The 22102-nt window shown below is 38.9% G+C and overlaps 1 protein-coding gene across 3 annotated transcripts; it reads left to right on the top strand.

The window, feature by feature from the left end:
- The first annotated feature begins 2565 nt into the window (after window positions 1-2565).
- On the top strand, window positions 2566-22102 carry LOC128241452 (carnosine synthase 1-like). Of its 3 annotated transcripts, none has more exons than XM_052958381.1 (13): window positions 2566-2972; window positions 8968-9148; window positions 10498-10736; window positions 12288-12548; window positions 13532-13804; window positions 14155-14383; window positions 14539-14708; window positions 15899-16117; window positions 17843-18059; window positions 18606-18768; window positions 19301-19584; window positions 20146-20232; window positions 20850-22102. In XM_052958381.1, the coding sequence occupies exons 1-13, from the start codon at window positions 2796-2798 to the stop codon at window positions 21359-21361; spliced, it is 3012 nt and encodes a 1003-aa protein (XP_052814341.1). In that variant the 5' UTR covers window positions 2566-2795; the 3' UTR covers window positions 21362-22102. The 3 variants fall into 3 exon arrangements, with proteins under 3 accessions (XP_052814341.1, XP_052814340.1, XP_052814342.1); XM_052958380.1 differs by having other exon boundaries at window positions 8965-9148; XM_052958382.1 differs by lacking the exons at window positions 2566-2972; window positions 8968-9148 and adding an exon at window positions 10126-10144.

The following is a 22102-nucleotide window of genomic DNA, read 5'->3' as shown; positions in this document are numbered from 1 at the left end:
CAACCTTAATGCACATCTCCACATAAACTTTCTTCGTGATACTCCTATTTGTGACTGTGGACAAGGCACAGAAGATGCAGAACATTATTTCTTTAAATGTAGTAGATACGGCGAAAAACGCGTGTTATTTTTTCTAAATACTCGAATATTTCATCCTTTAAGTACATCTGAATTATTATTTGGGATAGAGGATAACACAGTCGATGAAAATAGTGTGCTTTTTATTGAAATTCTAAAGTACATAAAATTAACGAAACGTTTCTTTTGATATCACACTCAATCACGATATAAACGGTCTGGGATGTTATTACATTGTATTTTCTTTTGGTGGCAACCAATTATTTTCTTCTTTTTTTCTAAAATAATTAACGTTATCTCTTTTTTCTAGTTACGTTTAATCATAGATTTAAACGACATTGACGCTATATTGACGCCTGGGAAGGGCTGAAACTAATGTTGTAATAACTTGTAGCCCAACCCATTTGTTCTTTTTGTTTTATTTGATTGTAAATGTACATGTACATTGTATGCACAATAATAAAAAGCAATAAAATATGATTAAACTAAACATAACTCACGTCAGCTTTATACGGGGCACCATAACGCACATAACTCACGTCAGCTTTATACGGGGCATCGTAACGCACATAACTCACGTCAGCTTTATACGGGACACCGTAACGCACATAACTCCCGTCAGCTTTATACGGGACACCGTAACGCACATAACTCCCGTCAGCTTTATACGGGACACCGTAACTCACAAAACTCCCGTCAGCTTTATACGGGACACCGTAACGCACATTACTCCCGTCAGCTTTATACGGGACACCGTAACGCACATAACTCACGTAACCTTTATACGGGACACCGTAACGCACATACCCACGCTACCTTTATACGGGACACCGTAACGCACATACCCACGCTACCTTTATACGGGACACCGTAACGCACATACCCACGTAACCTTTATACGGGGCACCGTAACGCACATACCCACGTAACCTTTATACGGGGGACCGTAACGCACATACCCACGTTACCTTTATACGGGACACCATAACGCACATACCCACGTTACCTTTATACGCGGCACCGTAACGCACATACCCACGTAACCTTTATACGGGACAACGTAACGCACATACCTACGTAACCTTTATACGGGACACCGTAACGCACATACCCACGTAAGCTTTATACGGGACACCGTAACGCACATACCCACGTAAGCTTTATACGCGGCACCGTAACGCACATACCCATGTTACCTTTATACGCGGCACCGTAACGCACATACCCATGTTACCTTTATACGGGACACCGTAACGCACATACCCACGTTACCTTTATACGGGGCACCGTAACGCACATACCCACGTAACCTTTATACGCGACACCGTAACGCACATACCCACGTTACCTTTATACGCGACACCGTAACGCACATACCCACGTTATCTTTATACGGGACACCGTAACGCACATACCCACGTTACCTTTATACGCGGCACCGTAACGCACATACCCACGTCACCTTTATACGCGGCACCGTAACGCACATACCCACGTTACCTTTATACGGGGCACCGTAACGCACATACCCACGTTACCTTTATACGCGGCACCGTAACGCACATACCCACGTTACCTTTATACGCGGCACCGTAACGCACATACCCACGTTACCTTTATACGCGACACCGTAACGCACATACCCACGTAAGCTTTATATGGGACACCGTAACGCACATACCCACGTAAGCTTTATACGGGGGACCATATCGCATATAGCTCACGTGAATTTTATGTTGGACACCGTAATGCAAATAAATATATATCTATGTACCGCTTAAAGCTCACTTAGCAATTTGATTTTTAACTGGTGCTCTACATTTTTAGACATTAAAATGAAATTTAATCACTGATACAGACTATTGCTTAAGTAAGATAGTAACGGTCGGTCTTTTTTCTCCGATACTAACACTAAAAAATAACTTGGACGATTTTGGTGCGCCCCCATTCAATCCGCTTGTGGGATCTACTTGCAGCGTAGTTAAATGTTAAATAATCAGACATTGTAAACCGTCCATATACATACGAGTATGTTTTCAGTGGAAAATGGCCGAGGTATTCCGAAGCCGTAATATACGTTTTGGATGTATATTTGTCAATACACTGTCATATTACTACCTATTTAAAAACCTTCGAGCAAACTGTATTTAATTGTTATTACATTTAAAGCTGAATAAATGACATGCTTTTTTATTTTCACTTATGGTTAGAATACCTTATTTAATTCGAAGCTAGATTTCTGCCTACATTTAAATCAAGACTGGTGCAATTTTCCAAATTGTTAAGAAGTGATTGTTAAAAGGGACTCAGGTGCTTTATTAATCAAAAACAGCACAACTGTCGTATTTATAATGAACATTTTTGTTTCAAAACAATAGCAAAAACACTTTTAACAATATCAATAGTTGCTACGAGATTTTCATTAAACACCAGCCGCACCGCGACAGCAGCGCTCTGATAAATACCGGACTATTTCTGGTTTTAAGCCAGTTTTTTCCTGTTCTGTTGGAAAGGGATAACACGCATGGATGTTATAAATTTTCGTTTCAGCTCTGGCTTTATACAGTTATATACGTAGTTGACTGAAACAACAACACAACATCAACTTTAAAGTTAAAGAAATAAAATCGTAAAGTAACATTATTTACACGCATTTATTTATATGAATTCCTTTAATTCTAACTTGAATTATATTTCAACCTTGTTAGTTATAATCAATGGAGGGAATAAAAATTGAGAACCGGGATGTCGGCGAGCACGAGGGTGGGGGTGATACGGACGGAACCATGATGGACCAGTTGAAGGACCTCTGTGACTCCTATAATGTGGAAATTGATTCTAGTCTTTGGGACACCGACGTTGATTTGGGGCCCCCGTCCTCTCTTAACGTTAAAGTAAGTATTTATTATATAAATAAAGTTAATTTTCTCGTGCAGCTGTATATAACAGTTTGTGTTCTTATGCTGTGTATTGATATTAGCCGCAAGTAAGATTTGTTATAAGTCCCAGATATTGGACATGCCTTAGGGCCACGCGTCTGATGTTTTTAATGTACAGCAAGGCAAGTAATTCACTTGTCATATTCTACATGCCCGCCAGAGTTGTCTTACCTAGCAATATCATCTATTTATTTTAATGACATTTGATCGATATTAAATGATCCATGCGTATTTATAAACAGAATCAAACACATTTTGTGTATTTGGTCTAAATTAAAGACTCACAAATCGATATGCTTTGTACTCTTGTCCATATTTGAGGACAATTTGACCCCTCGTCTTAACCCTAACAAACTAAAGATGAGTTGCTAAACAGGATAAATCCGGTTTTACAGTGATGTTTATTTCAAGGGCGAATACATTAAAGGCTCACAATATACTGTAGGTGCATAATATAATACAACATGTTGTTGGCTAGTATCAATTAATTGCTGACGGAAGATATACAGGTAAGCCAATTGAGGTATAAGAAACACAAGTGTGCTGTACGGCTTGATCAACTACAAGTGTAATATTGAAGACTTCATGGGCGGATCCAGATTGGATGTTAAAGGGGTTGTAACTCAGGGGCGTAACCTTTTGACTTGCCCCCCTCCCTCATAGCCAACATTTATTTGGTTTAAAGTGTTAAGCGAAGGGGCGGGGGGTTCTCGCTTTTTATGCCCCCAGATGGTGGGCATATTAAAATCGCATCGTTCGTCTGTCCGCCCGTCCACTCATGTCCGGGCTGTAACTTTCTCAGCATAATGAGATGTGTGTACCTTCAGGTAAAAACATATTTTTAAAATAGCGATATTTTGGTACTTTTTTAACCGAGTAATTTGTGGCCACGTAGCTAATATTAAAAATATAATTTTTATCTGGGTACAAATGTTGTTTTATGTGGTCATTAAAGTCAAAGCAATTAAAACACAATGCATTTAAATAAAAATGAATCAACCTTTTTTGTGCCCCTTTAAGACAAGCCATCCATTATTAGTATGCAGACATACATGTGTACAGTACTGTAGTGTATTTAAGATATTTATAACGTCGAGATTATTTCTATGTAACTCAACATAAATGGTTAAATAAATTAAACATTGTGTTTAATTTCTTAACCATTTATGTTGAAATGTTTCTGTTGTTTTCCCTTCTAAATCTGCCTTGAGAGTAGCAAAGCAATTTGTAATCTATCATGGCTACGATTGTGAATACCAACTCGAGCGAGAAACTAACATTTAAAGCTGCACTCTCGCAGATTGAACGTTTTGACAACTTTTTTTATTTTTAGCTCGACTATTCGAAGAACAAGGAGGGCTATCGCCCAAACGTCGGCGTCGGCGCCCGGTTAAGATTTAGGGCAAGTTGGGATTTTCACTTATAAGTCCAATACCCTTCATTCAATTTGCTTAATACTTCACACAGTTGTTCAGGGCCATCACATAATGGGGTTAGATCACTCCATATTATCATTTATACAAATGATAGCCCCAGATTGACTATTGAACTAAGGTTAAAGTTTTAGGGCAAGTTGGGATTTTCTCTCATAAGTCCAATACCCTTCATTCAATTCACTTAATACTTCACACAGTTGTTCAGGGCCATCACATAATGAGGTTAGATTATAAGTATCTATCATGTGTTTCCGGTACGAATGGAAAAATCCGACCCGAGGGCACGAGGGCACGCACGTAAGCCGGTAACAAGGCTTGCCGAGTTACCGGCCACGCAGCATGCCCGAGGGTCGGATTTTTCGATCCTGATCGGAAAAACATTATTGATATTTTTTCTTGCATACCTAAAATTATGAATTTGTGGAAAAATTGACGTAGAAAACGCACTATTGCACTTTTCACCAAAAAGCGCGTGCGACGTTGTGTACTGACGTCATAAAGCGCAGTAATTTTAAATCTAAATTTAAATTGACGTCAAATAGTTCCTCTAAAAATCGCGCTTTTACGATTATTTATTTTCAATTTTAATTAAAAGTATTGCATACTTATATTTTTAATTGTGCTTTATCGAAATTGCATAATATACTTTTCATAAACCAGACAATAAAAGAAATAAGAAGTGGCGCGTTGTTGCACGTGACTCATCTTACATGGGGGTGTAAGACGGGTTTTTCCAGCACTGGTCATATGACCGGAAACACACGTCCGGTATGCAAGAAAACTCCATATTATCCTTTATACAAATAATGGCTCCTGATTGACTTAAATAAAAGTTTTAGGGCAGGTTGGGATATTTATTAATAACTTATATACCCTTAATTCAATTGACTTAATACTTCACACAGTTGTTCAGGACCATCACACAATGAGGGTACATTACTCCATATTATCCTTTATACATATTATAGCCCCAGATTGACTTTGGAACTTAGGTAAAAGTTTTAGGGCAGGTTGGGATATTAATTAATAACTTATATACCCTTCATTCATTTGACTTAATACTTCACACAGTTGTTCAGGACCACCACACAATGAGGTTACATAACTCCATATTATCTCTAATACAAGTTATGGCCCCTGATTGACTTAGGAACTTAGGTTAAAGTTTTAGGACAGGTTGAAGTTGAAGGACAAGTTTGGATTTTAATTAAAAAAAACTTTTATACCCTTCATTCATTTGACTTAATACTTCGCACAATTAATGATGACCATCTTACATTAAGGTTACATAATTAATGATGACCATCTTACATTAGGGTTACATAACTCCATTTAAACCCTAAATACAAATTATGGCCCTTAATTGACCTTTTTTAAATTTTCTTTTTATTTCTTTTGACAGGCACATTTTTTATATCATTAACCGGGTTTTTGCAAAGGGAAAACAAGTTGTTAGAATGACTTGTGTCATTGTTTGGGCGGGCTGGTAGGAGGGCAGCGTCAACGTCACTTTATGTATCGAATAAATTTAGTTAGGTTTGACATATAGTGACCAAACTTGGTATATAGGAAGAGTTTATGGAGAACCTTCATGGTATTGCGTTTGAGTCCCTTAGGATCAAGGGCAAGGTCAAAGTTACTATTAATAGAAAAATGGTTGGTATTCAATAACTTAAGGAAGGGTCGACATATTGTGAGCAAACTTGGTATATAAAGAGTTGAAAGAGACCTTTCATGAGATTGTGTTTTGGGCCCCCGAGAGTTATGGTCACTGTTTACTTTTTGATTTGATTGTTTTTATTGCTTTTGACAGGCACATACATCATTATTGTATTCATTTCTAAGTCAAAGCGGCGTAGTCGAACGCGCTGTCTTACGACAGCTCTTGTTTGTCTTGGAACGAGCCAATTTTTGCGATAATCCATGGAAACCAGTTATATGAGACTGCTGACAAAAAATAGATCGCAGTTAAAAAAGTTAAAAAAAAACCCACATGTTTTATGCATTTTTCTTTAACCGTTAGTAACGGTCTAAGCCATAAAACATTAATTTTCGGATGGAAATATGAAACTCTACGATCTGATTTTTTGTCAGCAAGCTTATATCATTGGTTTGCAGATATTTATGCAAAATTTTTGGTCTTTCGGAGAGAAAAATATAAAAGTTGTAAAAAATGGTATATCTGTGAGAGTGCATCTTTAATGTGAAAGTAAACTTTTTCGTGTCTGGGTAAGAACCATCAACTCGGTATGGTCTGTTAGAGCTCCATGCTAGTGTTACGTTGGTCGTGGCTTACTTTTCCCCAATGATGTATGATGTCAAATTACTAGACTTGAAAGACATTCGGTTCATTTCCAAACCAAATTATATTAAATTAAATATTTCTTTGCCGAACACAATTGAATCTTTGAAAACCTATATACATGTAATGACCTTTTAGTAATGTTTACAGGGTTTAAGTATGTAATTGCACCAATTAAATGGTTTGGCGCGACACATTTTGTTAATTGAAACCACGCCCCCCCCCCCCCCTGGTCCGGGGGAAATGGGCCGTGTTTTACCTTCCACGAGGCCCCGCAGTGCCTGGTGAATGCGGTGGTCTTGTCTTCGCTCTAAAAATAGCGGGGAATGGGCCTTACCTAGGGTCTCAGGGGTGCGGGGGCATTTGGTGGGGATTTTACCAGCAGTTCGTCTCCGCAGGGCGGGGATTTACCCGGCCTTGGCTGGACTGAAAGTCAAAAAGCCCCGTTATATCCCTGACCTGGCCGTGGTTACAGTTGACTAGTGCTTAACAAGTACATATTGACAGCCTTTAAATTAAAGTCTTAGTTGTCTACAAGTACCCAATAACACTGTTTGTATAGACTTCCTTATCGGATAAAAATCTTGAACGGGTGACTGATGATTTACTGAAAACAAACGTATTGGCAAATTTGTATAAAAAGTATACTGCCTTCACATTGGGCAAACTATTATGTAGACCATATGATCTGATTTATACACAGTTTCACCAAAAAGTGATCAGAAATATTTTAAATATATTTTGCGCGTAGGCCTTACGATTGTACAGCTTCAAGCAGCCGGAACACAAATAAGTTTAAAGTCAGTATGTAAAGGATGCAACCCTAGCCAAACCATTTTTGGCTTTATTTATACTCGCACTCGGGCCTTGCCCATTCGGCGAGTGCTCCGATAAGGCTGTTAGTCAGTAGTTAGAGTACTCTGGAGCATAGTGCACAGACAGACTGTAACTCTGGTTAGAGCTACCCTGGTTTTTAAATGTGCACCAATGTATAGCATTGTCACACGCGACCCCCGTTTAACGTCCCTTTCCAGAAGACGATTAGTACTTTTATAGTGATGCGGCGGGAATTGAACCTACGACCCCAGGATTGGCAGTCAAATGTGTAACCACTAGACCACAGATCCGCCACTAATTAAGTTAAACTAAGGATGTATCCACTTCATTGGAGGGCCAGTGCAGACTATTATGTATGCACCTTGGTTATATTAAGATTTTAAGTATGAAACTGAACACTTTAGTGAACAAAGAGGCTTAGGCAACCACACGGCACTTTACACATTTGTTTCCAAAATAATCATTAAATATGATACAGAATCTTTATTTGTGCTAATGTTATTATAATTGTGTTTGTTTATGATTGTATGTCATTTTTTACTATTTGAATAAAATCAATTATCTTGAGGATTTATAAATGCAATAAATTGTCCCAACTTAAGGCGCTTGTATAGTTAACACGTGCAATTTCCAAATTTGAGGTCTTGTGTGGTATAGTTTCCCTAAAAAATAAAAATGCCATCAGCCAATTGTATACACTGGATAAGTTATCAACTTATTAATATTTGGCTAGTTTGCACATAAAGCAAGTTGATTGGTTACATCTAAGAATGAAGATTTGACCAATCAATAAACTGTTTGGTTAACTTTAACCAAAACCAAGAATTAGCCAGTTTTCTACAATTGGATCCCTTGTCCCAATCTTTCTCTGGAACAGGCGTACTGGCCAGCCGTATACAAATCATTAAAGATGCACTCTTACTCCCAAAATGATTTACCATAATTAATATAATTGGGTAATATACATCAAAAAGGATGAATAAATGTAATAAAACTAGGTTTTATAAAGGATACCGAGTTTAATTTGAAAGAAATGTGCAGAAAACACGGAGTTTAATTTGAAAGTAATGTGCAGAAAACACGATTTCTACCTTATGAGACGATAGTAGATCACAATAAATCTTTTAGCACTCACCAATCATTTAATATTTTTGCGTTTTCAGCTATTAAAAACACGGTTACAGTCTTGTAATCAGTAATAAATATGTTCCATTAATGCATTTTTAAGGAAGTAGTTCAAGGTTTATCACTCAAAATGTATGTTTGTTATGTACATGTGTATGCACTGATTTTGAATAAGAGTGCCACCTCAAGCTGGATTCATCAAAACAATAGTGCCGTAAGTAGAATTTTTAAAAATTCTCTTCCTCAGCAGATACCTAAGGAAGATGCCACCATCATGACGGAGTATAACCACCTTCAGCAGAGCCTATACGAAACTGGATTTCCGGAGACAGTGAATCGCCTCGGCTCCAGGCCATCCAAACTGAACAAGGAGAACATCTGTGTGGCCTTTCTCCATATCCACTATGAGAGTCTTGGCATGCTGCTGGAAGGTGAGACATTTTCAGGAATGGTCTTGGCATGCTGCCGGAAGGTGAGACATTTACAGGAATAGTCTTGGCATGCTGCCGGAAGGTGAGACATTCACTATGAGAGTCTTGGCATGCTGCCGGAAGGTGAGACATTTACAGGAATAGTCTTGGAATGCTGCCGGAAGGTGAGACATTTACAGGAATAGTCTTAGCATGCTGCCGGAAGGTGAGACATTTACAGGAATAGTCTTGGCATGCTGCCGGAAGGTGAGACATTCCTATGATAGTCGTGGCATGCTGCTGGAAGGTGAGACATCTTGGCATGCTACTGGAAGGTGAGACATCCACTATGAGAGTCATATGATAGTCCTGGCATGCTGCTGGAAGGTGAGACATTCACTATGTGAGTCTTGGCATGCTGCTGGAAGGTGTGAGCCACTCACTATGAGAATCTTGGCGTGCTGCTGGAAGGTGAGACATCCACTATGAGAGTCATATGATAGTCCTGGCATGCTGCTGGAAGGTGAGACATTCACTATGTGAGTCTTCGCATGCTGCTGGAAGGTGAGACATTCACTAGGAGAGTCTTGGCGTGCTGCTGGAAGGTGTGAGACACTCACTATGAGAATCTTGGCGTGCTGCTGGAAGGTGAGACACTCACTATGAGAGTCTTGGCGTGCTGCTGGAAGGTGAGACATTCACTATGAGAGTCTTGGCGTGCTGCTGGAAGGTGAGACACTCAGTAGGAGAGTCTTGGCGTGCTGCTGGAAGGTGAGACATTCACTAGGAGAGTCTTGGCGTGCTGCTGGAAGGTGAGACACTCAGTAGGAGAGTCTTGGCATGCTGCTGGAAGGTGAGACACTCACTAGGAGAGTCTTGGCATGCTGCTGGAAGGTGAGACACTCACTATGAGAGTCTTGGCGTGCTGCTGGAAGGTGAGACACTCACTATGAGAGTCTTGGCGTGCTGCTGGAAGGTGAGACACTCACTAGGAGAGTCTTGGCATGCTGCTGGAAGGTGAGACATTCACTATGAGAGTCTTGGCAAGCTGCTAGAAGGTGAGACATTGTCTATGCGAGTATATGTTGGCATGCTTCTAGAAGTTGAGACGTTCACTATGAGAGTCTTGGCATGCTGCTGGAAGTTGAGACATTCAACATGCAAATCTTAAGGTTCTGAATTTTGAGTAGGGGTTTTAGGGTTTCAATGTAACTGGAATTAAAGCTTTATTTACTCTGTACTCCAGTAATGGGACCTATAGAATGTTAGCCAGGCGGGGATCGAACCCACGATCCCCTTCAGGAGTGAGGCGATGAAACGCTGTTTTACGCTACGGCAAATATTATATTGACCTTGCATTTGTTCCGCAGGAGGGCGACAGTTGCCTGGAGGATTCCACATGATCCTGTCCACGTCATGGCTGACAAAAGAGCCATCAAAGGACCAGAATGGCCTCTTCTCACTGTTCGTGCACAAAGCCATCACATTCCACTCTGGCGGTGTCACAAAACTTGAGGAGTTTGTTAAACCCCGCCGAGTGACCTATCTGGTCAACTATTTCACTGACGTGTGTACTAGAGCGGAAAGAAATGACGGCCCTGAACTTGAGGTATAATACTTTATTTGCATTTTGTGGAAACTATTTTTAATTTCCTATATATATGATTAAATTCGAAATTATGAGTACTCTGTTGTCATAGTAAGGACCAGTCAATAACAACTATATGTTATATTGCATTTTTATTTGAAAAGCACAGTCAGGCTTTAAAGCCTTTAATCTACATTATATAACAAATACTTAAAAAGGCGACAATAAAAACGGTAATTAGTGCGGCGCCTATTTCGAAGGTAGGGTCGGGTAACCCGAAGCAAATGTATTTTGTTAGGCCTTAGGACTAACCGTCCTTTGGGAGTCTGTAAACACGTTTATTTCTGATAAACCAGGTTTTTTCGGACCATTACAGGGTTCGAATTTAACTTTGAGGAGCACTCGCAAAATTTTGCAAGTGCATTTTGAGGCAACTCGCAAAATGAAAAATCAACTTGCAATTTTGAAAAATCAACTTGCAATTCTATTATTAATTATTATTATAATTTTGTCTAATTAAAGTAGAAATTTACACCTAGACATATTATGCCAGAAATATTATGAATATCAAAAAGTATCAATCTTGAGTGACTCGACTTCTGGAACTTGTTGGTGGCTTATTCTATTTAGGGGGTACGGAAAGACTCATCTGATGCTGGCAGCTTTTTGATAACAAAGCTGTCCAATAATTTGACATTGTTCACTTTGTATATTTATCCCGCCATTGGGTCATTTTATATCCATTCGACAAGCACGCTACAGATTTCATTAAGTCTATAAGTATTAAAAACAATAACATTATAATTTTAAAATAAAAAAAGCAACAGTAAATGTAGCGTGGATACTTTGGACCATGAAATATATCGATCAACGAAGTCTATTCATTTTGACAGTTGGGCGAAAATATATTCAAAGGATGATGGGGTTTACATATAGTGCGCAAAAGCGCTAAATTTAGCCAATGATATAGCTAGGTGATATTCACTTTGTATTATGCACGCCTCGGAGCATCCCGGAAATATTAGAGATAAAACTCGGCCTTTTCCATATTTGTTCTATTTTTGAAAATTACTAGAGCGTGATTCCGTACTGTATTCTTTATACTGGTAGTGTAAACATGCCACCTATAGGCTGTTTATATCGACTACGTAGCGGAGTTAAGTTCATGTTTATTCTTCTTTCCTTTTAACATTTTGTGGTCTAGAAAAAGCCACTCGCAGAATTTTGCGAGCTTGAATAAAAGTCACTCGCAATTTGCAAATGTCGCTCGCATTTTGCGAGTATGCGAGTCTAAATTCGAACCCTGGTCATTAACAAAATCATACTTTGGGACCACTGTAGATGTCATTCATCCCAGGTCGCGCGGCATTGGGGTAAACACTACTCTTTTGGCGAATACCTCACCAACATGTGTGGCTAAAAATCCTTCATTGACTTGAAAACTACTTTATTGACCTAAGTTCACCCCCTATGCGACGGGGTCAAGCCATATTAATGAAGCAATACTAGAGGACGGACCTTTTATAACCTCAAAAGAACAATAGGTTAACGCTTTTTGATTATCTGTTTTAGCGAGGATTGGACTGCCCTATGAGCAGCTCGGTAGCACTCTGTGAACAGACTGACAACAAGGTTTGGACTCGTAACGCGATGGCAGCTGCTGGTGTTGACATTCCAGTGACCTTGGCCTTCTGCTACAATAACACCCACAAAGTGTCAACGCCCAATCCAAAAATTGTTGTCTTTAACATCGAGAACAACGATTGTTGTGACTTCGCAGACAAGGAAATTAGACGATTCCTTGCGAGTGACGAAATGAAGGGCGTGAAAAGGGTATATGGATCAGTGTTTTACTCCCCAGTGGCTCGCTCGGTTCAATGAGAGATCGTAACGCTTAAGATCATATATTTCTAGGCGTAAACCCATCTTTAGTTTAAACTGTTTCAATAAAAATACATTTTAAGGAAAATTATCAAAAAGATTTGGCACACTTAAGCAGACCTGTTCTTTTCGCTTATATTTTTGCCAAAAAAGTCTTATTTACGCCGAAAAATCAGCAAAAAGGTTAAATTTATATCACTTAAATTCAAAATTGGTATATATTTTAGTATTATGGCATTTCCCATCTAGTTAGTCCATACTGGTAAATGAAATCACAGTTTAATTGCATGGCTTAAGAATCAAATCAAATAAAGAATTAAAATATTTATGTAGTTTGTAGTTTGTAACTTTGTAACTTGATGAAGCAAACAACAAGAACATTTATAAAAATATTAGACGACCGTTGCCGCGACTTTAATTCTAACAATGTGAGCGCCTAATAAAAGAAATCAAGCGAAGAATTACCGAAAAGGAATTAAAGGTACTAGAGGTACAAGAGTTAACTCCCTTATCATTAAGATTTTTGAAGCAAATATTGCAAATAAAAAACAAAACAAAATTTGATTGATAGATACCGGCAAAATGTTTCGCAAGTCTTTAACTACCGCCGATAATCGTCCCTACCACAAGTGCTGGTTGTTTGCTTCAACAAGTTTACAAATTACATGAATACTTCAGATCTTTATTTTATTTGATTCATAGGCATTGCATGTGCAAGACACTGGCACCGGATTTAATATAGTATGTTATATAGTACAAAGTGCATATTTAAAAAAAAATCAATATTTTTTCACATATTCGGTATTATAATTTTTAGTAAGGAATTATAAGATTTTTTTTGATTTTTTAAAAAAATGATTAAGTTTGAAAATCCGGTGCCAGTGGTGCAAGACAAACATACAATTAATAAATCTTGCTCTTTCTAATCATTTCAGGTTGTCGTTAAGCCGTCTGGACGAATGTACTGTGGCAGCGTCGGCGTCAACCTGCTCCAGGTGGACGATGTCCATAACATTTTGAACCACGCTAAAAAGCTCCTGGCGGAAATCGAGCCTGGAAGTTCTGTGCTGGTCGAGGAGTGTATCGAGCATCTCAGTCCACGGCCGGGGAACAAGAATGAGCGGCGGTGGATGGCGGAAGAGGGGATGGGCTTTCGGTGCCGCGTAATTGTCAGTCGCGACCACGACAACAAGGCGGTGTGTGTGCCGGTACGTGGTGGTTTGAATAACAGGTAGTTGTGTTACTTTATATTCCTTTTTGGAAACAGGCGAGTAATAATAACTGTTTTACTAGGTGGTCCGTGTAAAATGTTAGTATGTTTGTTTTAAAAAATATATGCTCATAAAAAAGAAAAAGAAATCTTACTTTGTTTGGAAATACAAAATATGTCATAAACGGTAAGGCAATTGTTTGCAGTTACAAAAATGTCTATTTTTTATTAAAGTTGAATTCAAATACAGATTTTATGTCGCAAACTGAGACCCATATTACTCAATTTATTCTTGATAACAATAACACACGAAAATACAACATCTTTTTTTACACTGCCTGTCTTCAGATCATATGCGGCATCGCTTCCGCAGACGGCCCTATCAATGGCCATAACACCACAACTCTGACCCTCATGACCACTCTACAGTCTTTCAACGTCGGGGTGGAGGAAATCTTCAAGTTTGAGCACGAGCTGCGTTACCGGTCGGAGCGCTATATGAACGCCATCATTGAATATGAGGAGACATTGAGTCCGGAGGAGCGCGGCGAGTTGTACGCCCAGACCGATCTCATTGGTAAGTTTGATGATCGTTGGTGGAAAAATTGTTCAGATTAAACATTTTGGTCTTCAAGATTGAAATAATGAGATAAATTTTGTTTAAAACTACTTTTGAATCCAATAATGGCTTTTTATCGCTACGTAAAATAAATATTACGCTTACGTTTCCAGGTATTGACTACGTAATTACTGAACGGAACGGGAAGCTGGCAGCGGTGGCTATCGAGGTGAACAGCCATGACTGCATGTACGTCTGCCAGATCTTTGACAACACCATGGCCATGGGCTGCAAACAAGTGGCTGAGACCATGCCCGTGGATGAAATCATGACATATCTGCAGGTACGGGTATTTCCAATACAAGCGAATAGAGAATTATTCTTTGCTTCAGTTTAAGATCGTAATATATTTCACCTAGCGAGCACAACAGCTATATATTCTGATTGGCGTGAACTATATTGCAATTTTACACTGAAAGAAATAATTTTCCTTTTCATTATATGCATACATTTTACTATATGCATACATAAAAATGTAAAATGACAGTTTATTGTTGTTGTTTTCAGCCAAGCGATCAATTGTATGTGAACAATTTGTCATTTAGGAATGAGTTCCTTGGAAGTGTTTCGGAGCCTTGTGCGTGCTGATGTTTGATTTGGATGTGAGAACGGGGCCAAAATTTAAAATAGTGAAAAATAACATAATGTCACTGTCGATTGAAACAGTTCAAATAGTGAAATATCAATTTTATTTCACTGATAAATCTCTATAAACCGCTGAAAAGGATATAATAAATCGATATAGGTGATATCTGATTTATATTAATATTATATTATAAATCAATATATACATGTATTTTATTATTCTAGTTTATCGGTATTATCCCTCGGTTTATCTATAGGTGAGTGGAGAAATGTTGTGCAAGTATGGGTGTTTCTTAAGACGTTATTGGTAAGGGCCTTATACACCAGTCAATTGTAACCACGTCCCTCCCCCTCCCCCCCCCCCCTCCCCCAGGTACGGGGATAGTGGGGAAAATAGGTCGTGTTTATTCCTTCCAGGTGGCACCACAGTGCCGTGTGAATTAGGTGGGTTTGTTTTCGCGTTGAAAATAACGGGGAATGGGCTTAACCTAGGAAGTTCCAGGGGTGCAGGGGCATTTGTTGGGAATTTTACAAACAGTTTGTCCCCGCAGGGCGAGGATTTTTCCCGGGGTTGGTTGGATCGAAAGTCAAAGTCCGCAGAATTCCCTGAACATTTGGGGGGGGGGGCGTGGTTACAGTTGACTGGCGCATTACTAAGGGTCTTTGCTTGGCCTCTCAAAACGGACTTCAGTCATGCTAGTTCCTATCGAGAAAATGGACTAAAATGTGGTACATACAGCTGATCAGTCTTCACACTGTAGCTATCAAAGGTGTTACATGTTGCAACTTACAACCGAGTTTTGTTCATGAGGAGGTATTCGTTTTCGTATCATTGGTGCTGTCAGCTTGAACAATAAAAGTTGATTATTATCTCATATAAAAATTCAGGGTGAACCAGACCTCGAGGATTTCGAGTTTTGGAAGACGTCCAGCTACTCGCGTCATAACCATGGTGCCGTCCACGGCCGCACAGTCCGTCCGTACATACGGAACGCCATTGCACGATCCCAAAAGTGGCTTATTCGCGGCAAGCAAATTCTGGTTGTTGGCGCTGGCGGATTTAGCAAAAGCCACATCTGGGCTGATACTGCGAAATACGGAATCCACGTAATAAGTTTGATATCATTTGCATTTTTGGCTCGCCTATTTGAAGAATAAGGAGAGCTCTACTACTCAACCTAGCTTCGGCTACAAGATGTATTGCATTGACACTTTAAACAATCAAGTAACATGGTAACTCTATCTTGCATATACTAGTAATGCAAGTTTTGCTCCTTTATTTCGACTTTTAAGTTAGAAATTCTGGTTAAGGTTTAGCATTTAATCGACTTTTATAGTGGCCCATGAATGTTACACTCAAACTGAACATGCGCCCTTTCCCCTGAACCGAAATTAATTTGATTGAAAATGTTGGCATTTTTTACAAATTTCTAGTCTGAAAGGATGCATTTTGGGCGTATTTTATTACTTTCTTCTCCTTTGGAACTAAAAAGTAAACTGGGGGCGCGCGCCCGATGTGCCCCCAACTCTGGATCCGCGAGAGCTTTTAACCTCAAAAGCGGCGGAATAGTCAAGCGTGATGTCTAGGTGACTGCTCTTGTTTTAATTTATGTGTACGAATAAGTTTGTCATTGTATGGGGCCATTGGCTATAATGTTGAATGCTGATGCCAGATGACCCCCATATAATCGTGGTATCATTTGAAAGGTATTTTCGTGCTGATAACAAATATGCAAAAATAGATAACCCAAAATACACCATGAATAAAGTTGTCCCGGTTCGCATATATTTGCTCTTTACCGCAATCGAAATTGGACGTAAAAAGAAAACAACTTGTTTGTGTACAATGATTAGACTTTCTTGTTCTGCACACAAAAGCTTTTCAAATGATAGGAACATAATATGGGGACGCCAGTAGTACAAAATTCACATATATTTGTAAGTCAGATACCATAGGAAATGACGTGTATGAATACATGATATAAGCAGCCATGTAAGTTACGTCACCTGGGTCGAGTTTGGTTGCCAAGTTTAGTCAAACAAACTTTAAAGATCTGGGCCGCCTGGCCGGTATTCATTAAACTTATTGAGTCCTTTCCTAACTTAAGTCGAAATCTTTAACTTTTAATAGTCAAATGGGCAGTTTTCAATATAGTTACTACTCTTAGACATGCCACATTAATTCCATTTAGTTTATTGACCAAATAATTTCATAGTCCATTCAAAAACACTTAAAATTAAGTTATATCTAATTTGGTTATTGTTTACATCCCTAGGGCCGCATTTCAATAAAGGATCGTAGTCATAACTTCAAAAATCTAAAACTGCAGGAACGTCACAGTTGGTAACGAGTTAATTCTTTTCGTTACAATATGTCTCAATAAATTGGGAGACATATTGTTTTTGCTCGAGTTGGTCGTCCATGAGTCTCGTTCTGTCTTTGTCTGTTTGTCTGTCCGTTCCATATCTCTTGAAACACTCTAATTATTTTATAAATGGAAAACGGTTTATTGTAATGGGCATAAAGATAGTTCCTACATACATTCTCAAAACTCTTTAAGAAGTAAATTATAAGCAAATTGTAGAAAATTAAAAAATAGTGCGCTAAGCTTTTAAGAAATTGTGCCGTGGGGATCTGGGGGTGTGTCCAATAAGCAACCTAGATTGAACTTAAAATTTTGATTTAGAAACGAACTGTTTTGATTGGCCTATATATTTAGCTGACCAATAGGCTGAATGGAATCACTGAGGCATGTCTAAGGATAAGATTAGGATCAATATTGAATACTGACCCTGGTGTGGTTTTTGTTAATCCGCTTTATAATGTTACAGCTGGTCATGGTGGACAGCAACAGTCACGAATTCGCGCAGGAGTACGGACAGACGTACATACACTACGACTTCACCGACCACACTAAGGACGAGTTCCACGCCATCCAGATCCTGAACATCATCAAGAGGATGGGCATCAAGGTCGCCGGCTGTCTCACATTCTTGGAAGACTGTGTGCCCCTGTCAGCCATGATTCGGGAACATGTCGGGCTTAGGGGTAAGTGAAGGTTACACAGTGCCCCGCCCCTATATCACGAAAAAACAAAACAAATTTAAGCTTAGGCATAAAATATGCTTAGGCATAAAAAATAATGTTTGTATCTGGTTTTCTGACCTTTTTTTACCCAGACACTAAACTTTTGTATTGAGATATATATTTTTATCATTTGTTCTTTTTTTGTCTTTTAAAAGTTTAAAATAAAGTGTTTTGGTCTTTTATCAATACAGATGATGCTTAAACTGATAATATATATGTTTTTACGCATATCATTAACATAATACCTTTTCATGGTAACAGAAGAATCACAAAAATCAATTTGCTTTAAAAACAAATAGGAAAAGTCCTACATTCCCTTATTCTAAGGCATGAAACCCGATACGAACCCATTATTTTAAGCCTAAGCTGATAATTTTTGTTATGGTATAATTTGTGTCATATTTAACCTTAAAAATTTTGGACTTTGGACAACACTGAGGCCTGTCTGATTCATTTTAACCCACAGGTTCAAACACTGAGGCCTGTCTGATTCATTTTAACCCACAGGTTCAAACACTGAGGCCTGTCTGATTGCTAAAAGGAAGTCTCAAACTCAGAACTGCTTGGTCGAGAAGACTGGCATGAAATCCCATTTCATCACCACCGACCTGTATGCCTCCAAAGCTTACCTTATTACGAAACCATCCGACATTGATGAAATCTGCAGCAGGTACTAGTATACGCTTTTACAAGCGTAGAAACGGGGGGGGGGGGGGGGGGGGAGGGGACGGCATTGCCCAACCTACTATCACTAGCCAAAAATGGTTTAGCATTTCCAACCACTGAATTGTCTTGTCTGACCACATGGTCTGTCCACATTGGAATTATTTTTTCACTATTCAAAAATACAAATAGATGTGACATCGTCCATTCCATTTTACCGACCCTACCTAAGTCTGGCTTTAATAACGCCAATCTTGTTTTGATTGCCAACGCCAACGCCTTGCTTAAAATATCACCACTTTGGTTGCGGTTGCCCTAGCCTGGCTTTCATTTTGATGCGATTGCCCACGATTTTCAACATTAGGGTGACAGATCAATAGTGCATTTTAACGGCTTATAATTAAGTAATTGATGCGTCTTGGGTGACCCTATTGATCCGTGGCTAAAATTCCTTTTCTTACCCAACCTTTACATAACTTGATTTTCTTTTCTTAATCATATCAGTGCTTTAAATTGGTGTTCTTTCTTCTTCCCTGCAGCATGACGTTCCCAGCCATGCTGAAACTCGAGCATGGATCGAGCGCGGTGGGCGTCAGCCTCGTAAAGAACAAAGATGAACTGCAGAAGAAGTACGCCGAGACCACCTCCCTGCTGCAGTCTGAGGAAGATTTCCATGGCATTGGGCTGGGCTTTGGCAATGAAATGTTTGCCATGGAGTCGCACGAGGGTTCTGAGCACGATATTGACATAGTTATATTCGATCGGAAACTTGTCGCCGCTTTCATATCTGACAAGGGTCCAACAAATATTCCATCTTTCATAGGTAAATACTCGGGCGTTCAACTGTCCAAATACTTTCTGAGCTTGTTCAACTTAATTTTATTTAGCAAGGTTTTTTGAAGGACGTTGTCACCAAGCATAAGTAATCTAATTTCGTTGATAATACACTAGATACTATCTACTAGTATTATGCATATGTACATGTGTGAGTGTGTACGCGCGTGCGTGCGTGCGTGTATGCTATGTAAGATTGAACTACTAATATTTTGTAACTATTTTCAAGATAAAGCGTAGGATGTTATGTTATACAATTAAACATGAATTTTTTTTTAAATATTCAAAGTATGAAAGCTACATGCACGTGTGTAATTTACCTGAACAGATGCATAATGAAGCGTGAATATTTCACAATGACATTGATAATGTTAACGTCAATCATATGGGTTTTGTTTACACTTGAAAAATGAAATAAAACCTCTCGTGATATCAAATCACCAAGTTTTGTCGCGCATGTTTAAAAATTCATGTTGCTGCTTAGTTGATTGCTCTGGACAATGAAGTACGATAAAAACAAAAACAAAAAACTTTACTTCCTTGTTTTCAGAAACGGCCTCTATAATGCCATCATGTCTCCCCCTGGATAAACAAAGCCAACTCATCGTGGCCGCCTTCCAGTGCTGTTTAGACATTGGTAAGAATTATTAGATTTTTAATGTTTGTCTGTTTTCGTAGAATCCATGTCGAGGTATTGTGATAATATTGGTGTCATTGTTGTTGGAGCTGACTTGGACATGTACTGGGCATTTTAATATAGTATAGAAGTTCACAATGAGGAGCCAGCGTGCCGGGTGCAAGACCTATGTCAGTATGTCAAAGGTCACAAATCAAGATTTCTGGTTAAAATATCATGTAGTTTGGCCTTTACAAGCTGTTACCTCTCCAAACATGGGGATATTTAAAAAAAAAACTGTTCACAAGTTTTAATTACGAGGAATCTGCATGTCGCGTGAAAGAAGTAGGTCAAAGGTCAAGGTAATTAAAAGGGTCATTGGTCAAAATTCCTTGTGTTTTAACTTGACCAGCGGTCAAAATCTCGTTGGAAGGGGGGGGGGGGGTCAATGAGACTGACTTAGCCTAAGTTATAACTTTCTTCTCATTCGTTCTTAAATATATCAAGTTTAAACTAAATGCTATGTTGTTATGTTGTTCAAGTATTATAGAATAAAACACCACAACAATACAGTACTTGAAAGGTTAAATGTTAAGTTCGTTACGTCACTCTATAATTCAAACAACTGTACTTTCCAGGCCTCAGCGACGGCGTATACAACGTGAAGATGACCATGACGTCATGTGGACCAAAATTGATCGAGCTCAATGGACGCATGGGTGGTTTCTACAACCGAGACTGGATCAAGCGTCTGTACGGCTGTGACCTTGTGCTGTACAGCTACCTGATCGCGTGTGGGATCAAGCCGCACGCGCCGAAGCACAAGCCGCAGGAACTGTTGATGGGCATAATGCTTGTGCCGTCACACCATCGCCACATTCTTGACGACGAATCCATACGAAAAGAGATTCTTGCTCGTGATAGCAACGGTGACATAATGTTCCGACAGTTTGTAGCTAACGCCGACGACGCAATGTACAATGCGAACATTGAAGAGCCTTTCGCTAATGTAGCCGTGAATGCGAACTCGTACTCCGAGGGCAAAAAGAAACTGATGAAGTTTTGCAACCAATACAAGATTGACAATGAAAATTATGATGTGGTCAGATTTATCGAATGTTTTTGGGACATCGTTGTCAGGCAAACCTAATTGGGTTTGATGGAATGCCTATATTTATTGCTTCGGACAGTGTTGTGACGTAAAACATTGAGATTTGATAAAATGCATAGATCTTTTACATAGGAAATTGTTACGAAATCAAACTCCAGAATTTGATTGAATGCATACATTTATTTCACTTGGACATTGTTCATTGGGTTTTGTTGAATTCATAAATCTAGTCCTCTCTATTATCCCTGCTAATCTAAAGCATTCGGAACTTATCGGCCATTTTCTATCGAAAATATCCTCGGATGTTTATGTACGGTTTACAATGTCAGAAATCTGTACACTTTAACCACGCTGCAAGTAGTTCGCGTAGTAATTTCAATTTTGCAGTTAAACTTTATGACTTAATTCTCAAGACTCTTACTTATGTTTGCATTAATACACTTCACTGTCAATCAATTAAACTTAGATAAACAAATACAAGCTTAAACACTACATTTAATTCATAAAATATTTCAAAATGTTAGGAACTACTTCTTCGAATGCACCGGCATACATCCGAGGTTGTTTTCGATAGAAAATGACCGATAAGTTTCGAATGGGCCTGCGGACAACATAGTGGTGTTCGATCAAAACCAACACATTTGAATCTATTATAGCTCCACATTGTTCTGGAAATAATGTTAAATCGTATCTCAATATTTTTGCCCGTTCTGGGCGCGGAACACTTGTCATATTGTCATTAGTATTGATGTAGCTTTTTGCAATAAAAATAACAAAATA

The sequence above is a fragment of the Mya arenaria genome, chromosome 7, assembly GCF_026914265.1.
Source record: "Mya arenaria isolate MELC-2E11 chromosome 7, ASM2691426v1".
Classification (NCBI taxonomy): Eukaryota; Metazoa; Mollusca; class Bivalvia; order Myida; family Myidae; genus Mya; species Mya arenaria.
The sequence above is the reverse complement of the archived record's forward strand: the minus strand, read 5'-3'. Positions and strand labels throughout refer to the sequence as shown.

Bases quoted from the DNA above. Each gene is read 5' to 3' on its own strand.
- LOC128241452 (XM_052958380.1), top strand. From the start codon at position 2,796: ATGGAGGGAATAAAAATTGAGAACCGGGATGTCGGCGAGCACGAGGGT. The intron at 13,805-14,154 runs GTACGTGGTGGT...GCCTGTCTTCAG, and splicing joins ACAAGGCGGTGTGTGTGCCG to ATCATATGCGGCATCGCTTC. The intron at 18,060-18,605 runs GTAAGTGAAGGT...TTTAACCCACAG, and splicing joins GGAACATGTCGGGCTTAGGG to GTTCAAACACTGAGGCCTGT.